The sequence below is a fragment of the Aquarana catesbeiana genome, linkage group LG03 (assembly GCF_042186555.1).
Source record: "Aquarana catesbeiana isolate 2022-GZ linkage group LG03, ASM4218655v1, whole genome shotgun sequence".
Classification (NCBI taxonomy): Eukaryota; Metazoa; Chordata; class Amphibia; order Anura; family Ranidae; genus Aquarana; species Aquarana catesbeiana.
Window position 1 is genome coordinate 468,800,606 of NC_133326.1, and position 19,142 is coordinate 468,819,747.

Below are 19,142 nucleotides of genomic sequence, written 5' to 3' on the forward strand. Positions count from 1 at the left end.
CGGATGACACAGAGCGGGGATCTCCCGCTGAGACACAGGTTGTATATGTATAGCTGCCGCTGTCAAATGAAGTCCTGCCTCCTAGACAGCACACTGGTCTAATGCCATTCCAGGAGGAAGGACTTTGTTTGACAGCAGCCGGCTATTCATATACAAGCCACGTCTCAGCGGGAGATCCCCGCTCTGTGTCATCCGGCTGCCCGATCCTTCTGAAAGTTCCCTGGCGGATTACTTCTGGCAGAAGCGGTGCGGCCTTTTGTACAGGTCATCAGAGTGGCCTGGAGGCAGGGAGCCCCCCTCCAGGCCTCTCTGATGGCCAAACTGCTTCTGCCAGAAGCGATCAGCCAGGAAACTGTCAGCCCAGTCCGCCCCTGCTCCACATTTGCCCTCCGCTATTTTCCACTCGTAAACATGAGCAGACGAGTGGAAATTTGGAGGGCTGCATGTGTGGACACCTTGCTTCGGGGAGGGGGAGGCTCTTGCCCCCCCATGCAGACGCCCATGTCTGGAACAAGTATGCAAGTCAGTAAAGTCAGAAAGCCTTATCTGAATACATAAGTCTATTACACACAATGAGATTATCAGACGAATGATCGTCCGTTTTCTTTTTTGGATGCTAGTCCCCATATTGAAAATTAATAGGTTACTAAAGTACCAAAATTCTCATACGACAGAATAAAAATTTGGAAGTGATGTAATGTATTTGTATTGTATTTTCGAATGAAAACTGTACTGATTAAACAAAAATTGTACAATCTGGTTTCGCACAAGAAACATTTCCGCTTTCGTCCCTTCGGAAAATTTCACGATCAGATTATCATACGATTGCTTTGAAAGCGGTATTTTTTGTATGATTTGTTTTATAGCCAGAAGGTCAGCATGAAAACCAGGCAACTAGCTTGTTCATAGGGAGAATTCAGCAAAAGAAGCATCCATGTTTTATTTAATCATGGGTGTACTGTTAGGCTGGGTTCACACTGCCGCATGGAGTGGCTCACAGCAGGAGTCCGATGCATCCCTGTTCACCATTTCAGGTCCCATCTCAGTCTGAATTTTTGGCTGAATTTGGACCTGAAACGGACCAGAAGACGCACAGGACTCCTGTGCAATTCGCACTGGAGCCACTCCGGAGCTGTGTGAACCGGCTCCATAGAGAGCTGGTCACAATCTCCTGACATGCGAATTGGATGCGGAGAAAGCCACATCCAATTCGCAATAGTGTGAACCCAGCCTGCGGGCTGGTTCATACCAGATGCTTTCCAGTGCATTTTTAAACTGCATTCAGGCTGCATGCACAGAGTTTGCCATGTATTCCAGTGGCCCTAGTACACACCAGTGGGATCAGTTCTGGTGCTTTCAACAAAAGTACAGCCTGCTGCATTTTTTCATCCAGAAGGCTTCAAAACGAGTGTAACTGCACTGGAATGCAATTGTTCTAATAAAGGTTTTTTTTATGCATCACAATAAAAAAGAGGAAGAAAATACACTGGACTGCATTGAAAAAAGCATTAAAAATGTGTGCAAATGTTCCAGTAAAAACGCATCTGGAACACTGAAATTGTGGTGTGAACAAACCTTCAAGGATGCCTAAACCCAAGAACAAAATTTTATTTGGACAATTAACAGGTGGATGACTGAACACTAATGTTGCTAAGATCCATATGTTTATTGAAAAAATAAAAAAGTCAAAATAGCATAACACACAGTAGGAGCAAGTGTTGACACATTTCACACCAACTAGCGCTTCAATCATCAATATTGCGATTTACCAGTCTTTAGATTTCTGGTTAAGAACATTTTTAGCAAGCACAGAAAATACTGGTTGATCCTACCAATGCAGTGTCCTTGTCACTTCCTGTGAGATAAACTTAAACCAAAAACAATGTTATCTTTCTTGTGTAAACTGCTAACCCCCATCAGCCCCCATGTAATGGAAATGAACAAATGCTAACTTATTTGAAGTGCTGCCTGTATGACAACCATGGCTGCCACCAATGCCGTATTTATACCTTGTGGGGCCCGGAGCATTTCAAGTTCGGGGCCCCTCTACTCTCTGCCAATTTCGTCTGACACTTTGCTATGTCATTCTGGCTAAATTCCGATCCAGGTCTACGCCTGTCCGAATCTGACCAACTTCATAATTTCAGGTAAAATTTACTAACAAGTTTGACCCTATTCCAAATCGGGGAGTTTCAGATTCGCCCCTTGTCCCAATCAGGGTCAAGCGGGGGATTGAGCTTCTCTCCCGTGATTCTCACTGCAATAAATCAATACTGATCATTAACTTCACTCCCACACGATGGGGTCGGGGCTGTTGTCTGGCACTTTCCAACACTTTTCAAACTTTTCTCTTGTCTCTTGTAAATAAGGCAATCAATTCTGCAACAAATGTAAAAATAAACATCTCGAATAGTAAAATAATATGAGCCCTCATTCATTTCTTTGCCTCTGAAGTCAGGTTTATCCTGACAAACACACACACTTTGTTATCTTTTTAACAATAAAACAAATTTTATACTCATTCCATTTTTTATAAAAGTCTGGGGTCCCCTCTGGCAGGGGGCCAGGGGTAATTACCCCTTTTGCCCACTTATAAATCTGGCAGTGGCTGCTTCCACAGAGTGAAGAAGTGAGCATAGCCAACCAGGGACAGCATGTGTGTTATTTGCAGGATTTGCAGAAAACAAATGCAGCCACCTCGCCTAAAAATTGATAAGCTGTAATTTTTTTTTTTTTATTATTTTGGGTCACCAATGAAACCAACCTGACATGTTTTTGAGAACAATGTCTTCTGAAAGCATGATTTATAAACCAGCGTCACCTGTTGGCTAATCCAGCAGATTGCAAGAATCATTTTTATTAAAACTGCACACTGTTCGAATTTCTGCTATCTGTCCGTGGAGATCTTGTTTTGTTACTCCGATGAATTTTAACAAAGCAAATTATTATAGCTATACTTAACAATAATATTATGATGCATATCAAAACTATTAAGAGATGCGTATGACACTCAAAGAATGAATGATTGACATCATCAACCAACATATCCTTAACTGAAGCGGGGGAGTTACATATGTATCCTTCGGGCCACTTTTGTACTATCCATTCAGTTTCTGCAATTCCTCTCATTTCAGTCACAAAAGAACATGAACAGGTATACGGATTATTGTCTCCTTTAAAACTTCTTAGATGTTCAAAGTGTTGCAGCTGCCCTCTGTTTAAGGTTTCAATAAGATTCCCGTCAACAGCTAGGACCTGAAGAAAAGGGAGATTACCCATGGGAGAAATAGTTGTAAATGCATTGTAGGACAGATAAAGCTCCCTTAGCCTTGACAGTGAGATATTTAGCATTTCCATTTTGTTGTGGCTTAAATCAAGAACTTCGCAGTTTTTAGGCAAATCGATATCCACATGCTTCAGGCTAGTATAAGACAAATTTAAGCGAATTAATGAAGGCTGCCATTCACAAGCAAAGTTGGACATGCTTGAGAAATTGTTCTGACTTAGGTCTAAGTGCGCCAATAGGTTGTACTTCCTTAATGTTTGGCACACAAATTCAAAATTAGCTAAATTATTATGTTTAAGCTTTAATATCTTGAGAATGGGAAATGCACCACTACAAAAAGAAGAAGAGAGACCTTCCTCTTGAATAAGATTTTCCGATAGGTCTAGATCTGACATGAACTCAAAATTCAAACTGATATTACATGGAAAAGCCTTCAAGTTGGACTTGGACACTGTTAATTTTCCCAGTGTAGACATCCAGTTTCCAAGACCATAGAACACAGTATCTCTCTGTATTAATGGATGTGAAGACACGTTGATAAATTGCAGAGACGATATATGAGGCTGTTGCTCTTCTGATGTCCGGATATATTGTCCAACAAAAGTTGTGTTTTCAAATGAAAGCAAAGTGGCTGGAATCTTCTGCAACCATTTTATAAAGTCAAACAAAAATTCCTCAGACAAAACAACGTTTACAAAGCTGATCTTGGTTAACTGACTTTGAACCTCATTCTGAGCCTGCAGCAGTTCAAATTTGAAGATATTAAAATAATTTGCATTTACATAGCTTCCTCCAATGAATTCAAAGCTGGAAGCCGAAATACATGAAATGATAGACAGGATGTTGTTAAAGTCAAGAGGCAAACAAGAACAATGTCTAAGGGAGGGATCGTAGGTGCAAGCTACCTCTGAAGCTGGGATCTTCTGAGCAAATAAAAAGATGACAATAAAAGAATGGCTGATCTTCATTGTGGAATGTTTTCTAGAAAAATACAGGAAAAGGAAAAAACAAACAAGTTAATTGAATATTATTTACCCATACTATTAAAGGAGTTTAAAGCTCTGATGACATTCTGGCACTTCCAAAGCTGGCCATAGGTGGTTCAAATCTCTGCCGGTTCAGCAGGAACCGGCAGAGATTCAAATCATGTATGTGCAGGCTGAATGTACCCAAGTTAATCGATCAATCAACTTGGGTACAACCAGCCTGACGGAATTTACATGCCATTATTGCTAGCAGGTGTTATAGCCACTAGCAATAATCACAATAGCTTTATGTGAGGAATTTCACTGTCAACACTGTCTGTGTTGATGGGGAAATCAAGCGATTTTCTTTCCTGCAACCTGTGGTTGCAAAAAAAAAATAATCGATTCGTCTATGACCGGCCTAACTACACGTGAATCTGAGAATACAGCTGATTAATTTAGATCCACTTACACTTCAGAGGCACCAATGCCTGAAAATTTATAAGAGCAAACTTTAGTCAGACTATCAAATAAAAGTTTGTGGTTATACAGTCCATCAATGCACAATTTCACACTATTTTACACACTATCCAACATACATATTATTGTTTTCCAAATGTAATCCATTGGTATCTTAAGCAAAGTGGCGTCACAGGAACTAATCCTTAGACAAACAGCGCTAGCAGAAAAACGAATATTATTTCACAGTGGATAAATAACAGTGACTATAAAAAATAATGAATTAATAAATAAGTGCAAGTATTAGATGAATTAGATGATCTCCTGATTCAGATATAAATGTGCTCTTTGTAGAAATGTCATACAATAGTGAACAAATGTTAATAGTGCTCCCAAACGATTCATAAAAAAAAAGGTGAAGGTCCCTACTCACCAAATGGAGTTGACCCTCAATACCTTATGATAAGAGAGAGGTCAAATGCGCTGTATGGTCTTAAAGACCAGAGGTTGCAGGAACCGGCTCCCGTCACTACCTTGTGATCCGTGGAACAGCCCAGAGGAAACATCCCTCGCTCTCCCACACTGAACGAGATCCAGACCGTGGTGTAGTCTCAACAGTCAAAGGCTCCACACACGAGCTCCCACCAACAGCTCCCTGCTGCTATCCATACTCCAGAGGGACAACCACGTGATATTCAAAAAGAAAAGGAAAACGGGCTCCTCATAGCGTAAACCAGTAGACTCTTTATTAAAACTTAGTTAAAAAAATACAGTTCTCAAGTGGGTTGGTATAAAAACAGCTTGCTGTAGACACTTGATACATCACATAAAGTCCTCACAGACTCTCCAATAAAACAGCTGTGCTTGTTGCATACCATCTAGAGCTTGACCCTGCACACCATGCGTCCTAGCTTGACATGTTTTGTCATCACAAATGACGTCATCAGAAGCTGAGAACTCACGGTGTGTAATTAACCTTATATACCCTTCAGGCTAGGTTTCCTGGGAACTCCCACATTTAATTATTTGCGGGTAAATGTACATATTACATAGCACTCAACTAATAAATTTTATCCTTATGGATAAATTTGCTTAAGTGCTACATATCAGATAGTTACATTAATTACACCATCATATAAACTTTAAAATTAATTAAAATTCCGATTGCTATTTTTTTTTTTACAGAAATTAAAATTCCGATTGCTATTTTAAACAAAAAATCACGATCACCATCTAGAGGCGATAGTATTAAAAAAACCTTCCCTATAATAAACAATATTAAAATAAAATTAAATAATTAAAACCTATGTAAAATACCTATATTCCAAATGGATGCTAGCATATCCAACCAACCCCATACAATTTTTTAAGAACAGTTAGTAATTGGTCAAAAAACATTTAAGATCTATATCTTAATTACACACCGTGACTTCTCAGCTTCTGATGACGTCATTTGTGATGACAAAACATGTCAAGCTAGGACACATGGTGTGCTGAATCAAGCTCTAGATGGTATGCAACAAGCACAGCTGTTTTATTGGAGAGTCTGTGAGGACTTTATGTGATGCATCAAGTGTCTACAGCAAGCAGTTTTTTACCAAACCGCTTGAGAACTGTACTTTTTTTAAATACGTTTTATTAAAGAGTCTACTGGTTTACGCTATGAGGAGCCCGTTTTCCTTTTCTTTTTGAATATCATGTAGTTGTTCCTCTGGTGTATGGATAACAGCAGGGAGCTGTTGGTCGGAGCTTGTGTGTGGAGCCTTTGATCGTTGAGACCGCACCACGGTCTGAATCTCGTTCAGTGTGGGAGAGCAAGGGATGTTTCCTCTGGGCTGTTCCCCCGGATCATGGATCACAAGGTAGTGACGGGAGCCAATTCCTGCAACCTCTGGTCTTTAAGACCGTACAGCGCATTTGACCTCTCTTATCATAAGGTAATGAGGGTCAACTCCATTTGGTGAGTTGGGACCTTCATCTTTTCTATGAATCGTTTGGGAGCACTATTAACATTTGCTCACTATTGTATGACATTTCTACAAAGAGCATGTTTATATCTGAATGAGGAGATCATCTAATTCATTACCACTGGAATATACTTGCACTTATTTATTTATTCATTATTTTTTAAAGTCACTGATAGTTTTTTATCCACTGTGAAATAATATTAGTTTTTTGCTAGCGCTGTTTGTCTAAGGATTAGTTCCTGTGACACTACTTTTCTTTTATATCACATGATTGAAACAGCTGCTGCATTGATATATTGTATTTAAAATATTTAGATTCAGGTGCGGGGTTTTTTTTTGTCATTTTTAATATGTAGCATCGGTAGCTTAAAGCTGAAGTTTAGGTATTGCAAGATTTACCTACTTAAATTGGTCCAGCTTGGACCAATGTAAGTATGTATGTATATACCATGTTTGTGGGATCCCTGTGGAAGCTGAAAATCACTGTAGTAGGTACTGCTACTACAGTGATCTCCCTTAGCTTCCTGGTGCCATTCAGTGCAGCTGCCCTGCTGCCTAATAAACAGAGGAGGTTGCATGCTTGGCATGAGCGCCATTCACAGAACACTTTTTCTCTAAGAATGCAAAGTCTTCTCTGATTGTAAGAGGTGGAGATTGTGTCACTGCCTTCCCCCCTCCCCTCTACCTCGTCTACTCTGAAAATGCTTTGCATTCATTAACCACTTGACCACTGGGCACTTAAACCCCCTTAATAACCAGACCAATTTTCAGCTTTCAGTGCTCTCACATTTTGAATGACAATTACACAGTCATGCAACACTGTACCGATATGAAATTTTTGTCCTTTTTTCACACAAATAGAGCTTTCTTTTGGTGGTATTTAATCACCGCTGGGGCGCTATAAAAGAAAAAAGACTGAAAATTTGGTAAAAAAATGAATTTTTCTTTGTTTCTGTTATAAAATTTAGCAAATTAGTAATTTTTATTCATAAATTTTGGCCAAAATTTATACTGCTACATATCTTTGGTAAAAATAAGTACAAATTGGTGTATATTTTTGGGTCTTTGTGAAAGTTATAGAGTCCAAAAGCTATGGTGCCAATATCTGAAAATTGATCACACCTGAATTACTGACGGCCTATCTAATTTCTTGAGACCCTAACATGCCAGAAAAATACAAATACCCCCCAAATGACCCCTTTTTGGAAAAGGTATTTAGAAAGATGCATGGTGAGTTTTTTGAAGTTGTCATTTTTTTCCCACAGTTCTTTGCAAAATCAAGATTTTTTTTTCTTTTTTTCACAAAATTGTCATATTAGCAGGTTATTTCTCACACACCGCATATGCATACAACAAATTACACCCCAAAACACATTCTGCTATTATTCCCGAGTATGGCGATACCACATGTGTGAGACTTTTACACAGCCTGGCCCCATACAGAGGCCCAACATGCAGGGAGCACCTTCAGGCCTTCTGGAGCACCCAGGCTAATTCTGACATTTCTCTCCTACATGTAAAAATCATCATTTATTTGCTAGAAAATTACATAGAACCCCCAAAACATTATATATTTTTTTTTTTAGCAAAGACCCTAGAAAATACAATGGCAGTCGTTGCAACGTTTTGTGCTTTAAAAAAAAAACCAGTAAAGTTAGCCCAATGTTTTTGCATACTGTGAAAGATGAAGTTACGCCGAGTAAATAGATACTTAACATGTCACCCTTCAAAATTGCACACGCTCGTGGAATGGCGCCAAACTTCGCTACTTAAAAATCCCCATAGGCGACGCTTTAAAATTTTTTACTGGTTACATGTTTTAAGTTACAGAGGAGGTCTAGGGCCAAAATTATTGCTCTTGCTCTAACGTTCGCAGCGATACCTCACATGTGTGGTTTGAACACTGTTTTCATATGTGGGCAGGACTTAAGTATGTGTTCGCTTCTGCATGCGAGCACACGGGGACAGAGGCGCTTTAAAAAATTTTTTTTTTCATTTTTCATTTTACTTTAGTTATTTTAGTTTGACACTTTTTTCCAAAAAATTAATTTTTTGATCACTTTTATTCCTATTACAAGGAATGTAAACATCCCTTGTAATAGGAATATGGCATGACAGGTCCTCTTTACAGTGAGATATGGGGTCAATAAGACCCCACATCTCACCTCTAGGCTGGGAAGCCTGAAATAAAAAAAAAAAAAAAAACGATCCTGGCTTCGATCGTAGCGGTGAGTTGGTAGAAGCACCGGAGGGTGCCGGGAGGGGGGGAGTCCCCTCTCGCCTCCCGTAAGAATGATCAAGCAGTGGAAGAGCTGCTATGATCATTCTTATGGTGTAGGGAATCGCTGGCTGAAAAAGCTGATATCTGAATGATGCCTGTATCTGCAGGCATCATTCAGATATCCTCGCACCAAGTCAAGGATGTCATATGACGGCGGGCGGGAAGTGGTTAAGACGCATTTTTTTTTTTTTTTCTAACACAAAGTTGTCCATTTATACAATATTTCTAACACATAGCATGTACATACCAAAAATGACACCCCAAAATAGATTCTCCTACTTCTCCTGAGTACGGCGATACCACATGTGTGAGACTTCCACAGGCTGGCCACATACAGAGGCCGAGTACAGCCGAGTATGGCTGAGCATGGCAGAGTATGGCTGAGCATGGCTGGGTATGGCAGAGTATTGTGGGGTATTGCAGAGTATTGTATAGTATTGCGGGGTATTGCAGAGTATTGCAGAGTATTGCAGGGTATTGCAGAGTATTGCAGAGTATTGCAGGGTATTGCAGAGCATTGCAGGGTAGTGCAGAGCATTGCAAGGTATTGCAGAGCATTGCAGGGTATTGCACAGGATATTGCAGAGTATTGCACAGGGTATTGCAGATTATTGCACAGGGATTTTGCACAGGGTACTGCAGAGTATTGCACAGGATATTGCAGAGTATTGCACAGGGTATTGCAGAGTATTGCACAGGATATTGCAGAGTATTGCAGAGTATTGCAGAGTATTGCACAGGGTATTGCACAGGGTATTGCAGAGTATTGCACAGGGTATTGCAAAGGGTAATGCAGAGTATTGCACAGGGTATTTCTGAGCATGGAGGGATGGCTGAGCATGGATGGATGGATTGTGGCTCTGTGTCACAGAGCAGCGCTGTGGGCACTACAGATGCAGCCCAACGCCCTGCTGCCATCCGATCTCTCCCCCCTCTCCTCTCACACTGTACCGATCGGTACACAGAGGGGAGAGAGGAACCGACGTCATGACATGACGCCGGTTTGTTTACAAGTGATCGTTCGTCATTTGACAGAGCAATCACATGGTAAACGGCCGCGATCAGCGGCCGTTTACCATGATCCGTGATGACCCAGGTCCTCTGTACCCGGCGGTCACGGATGTTCTCGGGTGCGCACCCCAGGAGGCGTGCGAGAGCGGAATTCTGGGAGGACGTCATAGTACGCCCTCCCGGAGTTAAGCAACCGTCCTGTAGCCGTCATTCGGCTATGGACCGGTTGTTAAGTGGTTAAAATAATCCAAAGTGTTTCCTGAATGGCACCAGGAAGCGTACAGGGATCACTGTAGTAATAGTGTCTACTACGGTGATTTCCAGCTTTGATGGAGATCCCATAGGTATGGCACATACATACTTACATTGGTCCAATCTGTAACCAAATGTATCCAAAGTAAAAGTTGCCATACCTAAACTTCAGCATAAAAACTTAAAGTGACACGAAACAAATCATTCTCCAAAAATAATCCATACACCTCCATTACCTAATGGCCATATAATCTGTTTTTATGAACTTGTTTCTTCTGCTTGTTTTTTGAACAAACGTTCGTTAGTTAGTTGTGGTCATGTGCACTGCTCTATCCACACTACAAATTCACAAGTAACTAGTCCATCTCAGAAGTGAAGAAGAGAGGTTGTTCCAACATACAGTGGGACCATGGAAACAAACATAGCCCCCCTCCAAGAGGAAGTCAGATCACGGCAGCAAAAAAAGGAACTTTGGAGATTTAGCTGAAAGCAATTGAAGATATTATTTTGAGTTAAGAATACTTGAATAGCATTCTTTAAACCAAAGTTTAGAGCCATTTTAACTCTTTAACATTCAGTTTAAACTAGCTATATTAAAACAACAGTTGCTCAAAATCTTATGCCGCGTACACACGGTCGGACTTTTCGTCTACAAAAGTCCAACGGACGCTGACGGACTAAAGCTGGCTGGTAATCCGATCGTGTGTGGGCTTCTCCGGACTTTCAACTGACTTTTTCAGCCTCAAATCCGACGGACTTTAGATTTGAAACATGCTTCAAATCTTTCCGACGGACTCGAGTCCGGTCGAAAAATCCGCTCGTCTGTATGCTAGTCTGACGGACAAAAACCCACGCTAGGGCAGCTATTGGCTACTGGCTATCAAATTCCTTATTTTAGTCCGGTGTACGTCATCACGTAAGAATTCGACGGACTTTTGTGTGATCGTGTGTAGGCAAGTCTGTTCGTTAGAAAGTCCGCCGCAAGTCCGTCGAAAGTCCGTTGAAAGTCTGTCGGACAGGCTGTCGGACTTTTGTAGCTGAAAAGTCCGACCGTGTGTACGCCCCATTAGAGTTATCTGTTTTTAGCAGCCATAATATGAGCAGAAGTGGGCCCTAGCTTTCTGTGTTGATCTCTGCAGAGATCTGTCAAACCCACAGCTCTCAAGTCAGCAAAGTTCACAGCTCTGACTGAGCAGGGAGTGTGTCAGACCACTGCAAAGAGACCACTGTTTCCATATAAAGAGAGCAAGGGTCTTACTCTGCAGCATGCTGGCAGCAGACAGGATTTTTTACCCAGATTGTGGTTGCCTTCTCAAGGAAACAAACTATAAGGCTGGGTTCACACTGGTGCGACATGACAGCCGTCCTACTTTGGATCCGACTTTGCCCTTCGACATGGAGCCGGCATGCGTCCGACTTTTAATGAACGGGGATCCGACTTGGATCCCCGCCAATGCCCAGCACTGTGTTTGGTATGAATCTTGAGGGGGAACTCTGCGCCAAATTTTGTATAAAAAAACGGCTTGGTCTCCCCCCCATGTTGAGGGCATGCGGCCTGGTACGGTTCAGGAGGGGGGGGGCACTCGCTCGTCCCCACCCCCATTCCTGACCGGCCGGGCTGCGTGCTTGGATAAGGGTCTGGTATGGATTTGGGGGGACCCCCACGCCGTTTTTTCGGCATAGGGGGTTCCCCTTAAGGTCCATATCAGACCCAAGGGCCTGGTATGCTCTTGGAGGGGGAACCCATGCCTTTTTTATTTAAAATTTGGTGCAGAGTTCCCCCTCAAGATCAACTGAGCACAAGTCTATTGTCGAAGTCGGATCATGCGAGACGGCGATCCGACTTTGATCCGACTTCAATGATAGTCAATGGGCTGAAGTAGGATCAAAGTCGGACCAAAGTAGTACAGGGAGCATTTCTAAAGTCGAAACGACTTGTATCGGACCAGTTAGGACGGCTCCCATAGGGAAACATTGAATTTCACATGTCATGCGGCATAAGCTCCCAATGTCGGAGTGTTTGTCGGACCAGTGTGAACCCAGCCTCAGACTCCTTTTGTTTTGATGGACCTGAATTGTATTTAGCTGATAGAAAATTAAGTTCACTTGGGCTTTAAAGTGTACCAGCATTGATTACAAAGTTAGTAAACTCACTTCCAGGTACCTGCACTTTAGTGATCATCTAGAGCAGTGGTCACAAAACTGCAGCTCGGGGGCCTGCTTTTACTGGCCCTTGGGGCACTATTTCATCCACTGATACCAACAATGGGGCTTAATTCCTTCCACTGACACCAACGATGGGGCATAGTTCTTCCCAATGACACCAACAACGGGGCCCAATGACACCAATAATGGGGCACAATTACTCCCAGTGAATTAAAGTGGGGCATTATTTTTGACGTCGGGACCTTTTCTACTCCCACTGGCCTCAGAGGGTCCCAGGAGCAACAAAGACCTGTTGTTATGCCAACACAGTCTTCTACAGTATTTTAGCCCTCCTCACTGTTGTTAAGTAAATTAGATGGGTGGCTCTGCTGGACAACCCCTGGAGCACCAGAAGTGGATGGCACCAATGCCCAAAAGTATAATAGAATGCTCTGGGTTTTTGAGAAAATAAGTGAAGATAAGTGGAAGCACCAGGAGGTACTCTCCACAGGGAATAGACAGACATCCCCAATGAAGGATTTTCCCTTACCTCTAGTTCTGATGACAACTCAAAATTTTTGGATTTCTACTTGCTTTTTGTCTTGGCGACAATTGTCAAGGGGGTGTATCTTCCCAGTAAGGGACAGACAGAGATAGAAACTTGACAGAAAGTCTAACTCTTCCCTAATCTAGCCAAAACTAAAAAAAATTGCCATTATATTCATTTATAGATTAAGGTAGAACAACAGACAAACCTTTCTTTATGTCAAGAAGGATTTCCTCTTGCATTTTTTTCTGTTGGCCAGTGTCATTAGGAGTGAAAGAAAGCAGAGGTGATATTTTTAATAAGAACACCTGTTCCAATGAAATTGTTCCTCAGAAGACTTGTGTTTCAGGCATTTGTCCCTGAGCGCATAGGGCCCTAAGCACAGATACCACTCGGTACACTGTTCGGCCCCGTCCATCCACAGCCTGCCATAGACTTTGATAGACTGCAGGCAGCAGGACTGGATGTTTCACCTGTCCCTTCTGGGCACATTTATGCTGGCCATACATGTATAGATTTTTGAAAATTCTTTGTACATTCAATGAATGGACAAATGTAATTCGAAAATTTCACTTGCTTTTAACATTCAAGTTTAAAAATAAATGTAATTTCTGAATGAAGACCACATACACTGTCATTCGATGCAGAGATAAAACGATAATTCTCCCACTCTACAAGACTCTGGTCCAGCCGCATCTTAAGTATGCCGTCCAGTTCTGGGCACCAGTCCTCAAGACGGATGTGCTGGAACTAGAGAGAGTCCAGAGAAGGGCAACAAAGCTAATAAAGGGACTGGAGGATCTCAGCTATGAGGAAAGACTACAAGCATTGAACTTATTCTCTCTGGAGAGGGGACGCTTGAGAGGGGATATGATATAGAAATACCATACTGGTGACCCTAGCATAGGGTAAAATCTTTTCAGTGAAAGGGAATTTAAAAAGACATGCGGCCATTCACTAGAGCTGGGAGAGAAGTGGTTTAACCTTAAACTACGTAGAAGGGTTCTTAACTGTCAGAGCAGTAATGATGTGGAATTCTTTTCCGCGTGCAGTGGTATCAGCAGGGAGTGTCAATAGTTTATTCGATGGGCACCTTAGCGATCACAACATACAGGGATATACAATGTACGATTGACATAAACACATACATCCACAAACACACACAGGTTGAACTGGATGAACTGGTGTCTTTTTTCAACCTTACCAACTATGTAATTCTGCTTCTTCAAATTTTCTCGTCACTGTTGTCAAAACCGAATATCGATTTGACCCCACTAACGATTAGAAAATCAAATGAACGCTCTTAAAATAATGTTCAAATGAAAATCCATATGTTTATGGCCAGCATTAGGGTGTACTAACACTGGGCATGGTTGCCCGAGTTCAGTTGTCCCCTCTCCTCTACTGGTCTGCACTCACACTTACGATCAAGTTCCCTGAGCGCACTAATATCATCACCTCTACCAGCCAGACCACAGTGATCCCTTGTTCTGTTCTCACTGATCTATAGAGAGATCTATAGAGAGTTCTGTGCTCAGACATGGTGTACACTTATACTGGAGTGAATCATACCAAACCACAATTGAACTACGCCCACGACCATCACTTCCAAGTGTTTTTGGGCACAAAACACTTAACCATTCCCAAGCACGGTTTGAAGCACTCACAACATACAAACTAACTGGACCAAGGGGAGGAACCGTGCCTAGGCATGGTTAAAACTGCCAGTGTGAGTGCACACTAAGGCACCAGGAGGTAAGCACTGCAGCTAGATGGCCCCATGTGCAGGGTGCAATCTCTCCTAGAAACCTTCCCTCCTGGCAGCAGCGTTTTGGCCGAAAAAAGGCTGTCGCTTGTAAAAGTGTCTAAAGCTACAGGTGTCACACAGCTGGGTGTTAATTCATTTCATTGGCCAGAATAATAATTTAATATGGCTACTGAAATGAATAAATGCTCAAGTGCTAAACGTGCCAATCTTTTAGGCGCTTTAAGACGCGTTTAGTAGCATCAAGCTTTTTTTCTGCCAAAACTCTGCTGTTTCTGCTGCTGGACACATTGGCAGTGTTTTTTTTTTTCCTGCCTCTAAAAGCTCCTGCCACCATAGGCGTGCGCACAGGGTGTGCCAGGTGTGCCTGGGCACACCCTAATCATGGTGTGTGGTGCAGATTCTCCTTGTTTAAACACAATATTTCACCAAAGCGCTCTAATGGGCTCCTAAAAAACTTGTAAAAAAAAATTAAAAATAAAATAATACATATAAAAAGTACTGACACCAATCTCTGCCCTACTGACACTGTCCGCTGCTCTACTGACACTGTCAGTATATATACACATGCATACACACATATGTGTTTGAGCTTTGAAGTGCACACCCTAATGCAATAGGCTGTGCACACCTATGCCTGCCACTAAACACTGCTAAAAGCCTATGTGTGCATAGACACATAGGATAACATTCAAGGGATTTTAGAAGCAGGAAAAAAACGCCAGACACCCCTAGAAGCAGCTGCAAAAACATCCATTGTATCGTATTGGACAAGCTCAAAATACCACAAGCCCACAACTTCACTCCTCCTTTGCATAATACCGCTATCCCAGAATTTTATTCGATCCCAGACCCCAAGCTGTGGAGCTCCAGGGGAATATTTTATTTGTCTCACATTACACAAAATGGGGACCTAAAGACTTTCGACAGACTGAAATCCGAATTTATGCTACCAAACCAATGTTTTTCAGGTACCTACAAATCCGCCATGCCTTTAGAACACAATTCTTGTCTGGCAACCCTTTACTAGACAATAATCCTCTAATGGAAGTGATTAAAAGCTCTGACCCCAAAAAACTGAATTCTCACTTTTATAGTTACATAGTTAGTCAGGTTTTATAACATGCTGTCACTCCCATAGGCATCTACATCAGTTTATGCATTGAAGACTAGATGGGAGGGGGATGTATGATCCACGGAGAATGAGGAGTGGAGTGAAGCCTTAGACACCTGCAAATTAGTTTCACCCAAACTCTCTGATCGATTGACTCAGATCTTTATACTGCACCGATCATACCTCACACCACTAAGAATTTCTAAATATAAACAAGATCAATCCACTAATTGCCCAATGTGCAATTAAGAAACAGGTACATTCTATCACCTAATCTGGAACTGCCCAAGAGTTCAGGGATTCTGGACACAAATAGTGCAGTTTCTACATGATACCATGGGTTCCCCCTGATACTACACCCCAAGCCGTGCCTTCCGGGTATTTTCCCAGAACCAGATATGGATAAATTTACTAAAATCTTCTTAAATGAAACCAGGCTATGGATGAGACCTAACCCACCGGAGCTCACTGACTGGATAGTAGAAGTGAATAATAATCTGCCCTATAAAAAACTAATATACTCTCATTGATTATGCCCTTCAAAAAACAATAAGATCTGGGATAGGTGCCTACAGACCCCTGAAACCTGCACCTAATAGGGTGTTACTACACTATAAACCTCCGGACTTTCAATGCCCCTACTAACATTGTGTGGAGAAATTAGGAGGAGAGACTATAAGAGTATAATGAGATCCTATAATGGGGGAATTGGCGCTGTTCAAAAAAATAATAAATAATATATAATGGGAAAAAATTTGGATAAAAAAATAATAAAAGATAAAGAATAAATGGATGAAAAATGAATAAAAATGGATAAATAAATAGAGAAGAATATATAAGTGAAAATGTACCAAAATATTATACTATACTATAAAGTGCAAAGTGCTGGAAAATATGTGATTAATGAAATATAATGCACAAAAAATTATTAGCAGTGATTTAAAACATCAAATGTCATGTGGCAGAAAAATATATAAAAATCTTCTAAAACCACTCTAAACCACTGTGGTTTTTTCCCATTACATATTATTTATTATTTTTTTGAACAGCGCCAATTCCCCCATTATAGGATCTCGTTTGTTTGAATTTCACTTAGGTGATATTCTTTGCCGGGGGGGGGGGGGGGGGGGGGGCTGCACTTCCTTTTCTCTTCCTAAGCGCGGAATAATTTAATTTCATTATAAGAGTATAATGCACCTTGAAAGTTGTATAACCTGCCATAGCCTAAAGTGATTGTAAAAAAACAGAAGAAGAGGAGCGCCGCTAAGTAAACTGATTTATTTATCAAGAAACAATAAAAATATTCACTTACATGTAAGAGTGGTTTGTAGAACAAGATGGTGTAATCCAAGATAAAAAAAACACAACAAGCAACTCTCAAGGAAGCCCCCAGTCCAAGCGCAATCTGACGGGAAGCCAGGACGGACCAAAGTCTGTCTCTGCGGAGAAGCAGAGCGGCAGCTCAGGAAGCAGTTGGTAGTGTGTGCAGTGGGGAGAACACAACGCGTTTCTGAGCATGCACAAGGTCAGTACGGCACATGCGCGCTCCTTTTTCAAGTGTTTTGACACTGATAGTGACAGTATTTTTTTTCTTTGATGGATCTGAGTTTACTTCACGCCATAGAAGAGCTGCCCTTCATACACAGTGTCCCATAAGAAAAGTCTTACATCCGGTGTCTCCTACATATCACTCATCCCTCAGGGATCCCTTCCTGAATTATGGACTGTTTTTCAGCACCTGTCAAAGTCTACTAACATCTCTTATGCCACACCGTGATTGATCCAGCACAGACTTTTTGTTTTTGCTTCACTGCCTCTGAGCGCCAGTCTATTTTGTTTAAAGTGATTGTAAAGGATCGTTTTTTATTTTTTTAAAATAACAAACATGTCATACTTACCTCCAATGTGCAGCTTGTTTTGCACAGAGTGGCTCTGAACCTGGTCTTCTGGGGTGCCCCTCCTCCCCACATCAGATAACCCCCTAGGAGAAGCACTCTCCTGAGGGGGTTACCTTGCGAGTGGGGGGCCGGTGACTGACAGGTGTTTTTTCACCTTAATGCATAGGATACATTAAGGTGAAAAAACAAGAGGGTTTACAACCCCTTTAAATGTCAAGAAGTGTCTCACACTGATGTCTGAAACATCACGGTATGTCTATGTGTGATAGTTGCTTATAATATTGTCTAAGATATCGGACATTTGCTATGCATGTCTTATATAGGTATATTTTCTTTTTGTTCAATAAAAGAACTGAAAAAAAAAAAAAAACATCCATTGTGCATGAGGCCTAAGAAGTGCCTAGATGTCTAGAACAGAGAACCCCTTTGTATTATCACAGTGCATTGCTTGTAAAAGTTTAAGTTCCCCAGCAGCGGATGAAGACCATGGCCCTGCCAGGTATCTGCTGTCTTGTCAAATCCCTTATGCATACCACACACATTACAATCTGACTATACAATCATCTTTAGATTTACCAAAACTATGTGATTGGAGGGCCTACCTAAATAGTACAATGAATCTGCATCCAATTGGGCAGGCCATTGCACTGTTTTTTTAGATCTAAAGAAGATTGCACAATCAAATTGTAGCATGTGCGATAAGCTTTAATGGGCAAGTACAAAAAACTTTTACATGAGTTGGCAAAGATTTTTGAACTCTACTGTGGGTAATTGATGCGTTCAAAACCATGGATTGCAACTGTTTTGGAACAAGATTTCTGTTGAATACACCACCTAGCATGCTATCTTTATTGTTGTCCCAGAAAAAAGTTCTTTACTTATATCAGAAGAATTCAGCTATGAAATCACTGCAATCAGGATTACAATTAAAATAGTTTGTATTTGCAATTGTAAATCCCAGGGTCTGTGGATTATTTTCAGAAAATGAATCAGTTTTTGAATATACTTTTTTCACAAATTATCTTTCTATATATGGTATAGAGAAATAAAAACAAGAAGAAAGAGACAACATCTCCAAAACAACTTACTTCTCAGACTTATGTAGCTGTGCTGTCAAAGCTGTGTGCTTCCTTTTAGTTTCTGCTCTGCATTTCTGACAGCAGCCAGCTCATTTTCTTCTCTGCAGTTTTTCAGCTGGAAGTAGAAAAAAAAAAAGAGCACTGGTAAAAACAACTCGAAGGACAGACTTTCTTTTCAGAAATTCCAATTTCGTAACCGGGCTGCAGGAAAGAATCAGAGTCTGCTGAGAGGTGTTACATCGAAGACTTTTTATTTTGCTAGGGGCGGGGACAGAACTTAAAGTTGAATACTCTGGATGTTACTTTTGAAGCTATGCTTTTAAACGTGTAACTCCTATTTTAGGCACATTAAAAATATTTTTTATTTAGTTTA

At 41.2% G+C, this 19,142-nt stretch overlaps 1 protein-coding gene across 2 annotated transcripts; it reads right to left on the reverse strand.

Annotated features, from left to right (window-relative positions):
• Positions 1 to 1,645: 1,645 nt before the first annotated feature.
• CD14 (CD14 molecule) lies at positions 1,646 to 19,029 on the reverse strand. 2 transcript variants are annotated; one of them, XM_073620868.1, is made up of 2 exons: positions 18,779 to 19,029; positions 1,646 to 4,267 (listed from the first exon to the last, which is right to left on the reverse strand). In XM_073620868.1, the coding sequence occupies exon 2, from the start codon at positions 4,252 to 4,254 to the stop codon at positions 2,860 to 2,862; it is 1,395 nt and encodes a 464-aa protein (XP_073476969.1). In that variant the 5' UTR covers positions 4,255 to 4,267; positions 18,779 to 19,029; the 3' UTR covers positions 1,646 to 2,859. The 2 variants fall into 2 exon arrangements, with proteins under 2 accessions (XP_073476969.1, XP_073476970.1); XM_073620869.1 differs by lacking the exon at positions 18,779 to 19,029 and adding an exon at positions 17,105 to 17,276.
• Between the last annotated feature and the right edge of the window lie 113 nt (positions 19,030 to 19,142).

What these genes read in the sequence shown, in the direction of transcription:
- CD14 (XM_073620868.1), bottom strand. Translation starts at nt 4,254, where the DNA reads ATGAAGATCAGCCATTCTTTTATTGTCATCTTTTTATTTGCTCAGAAG.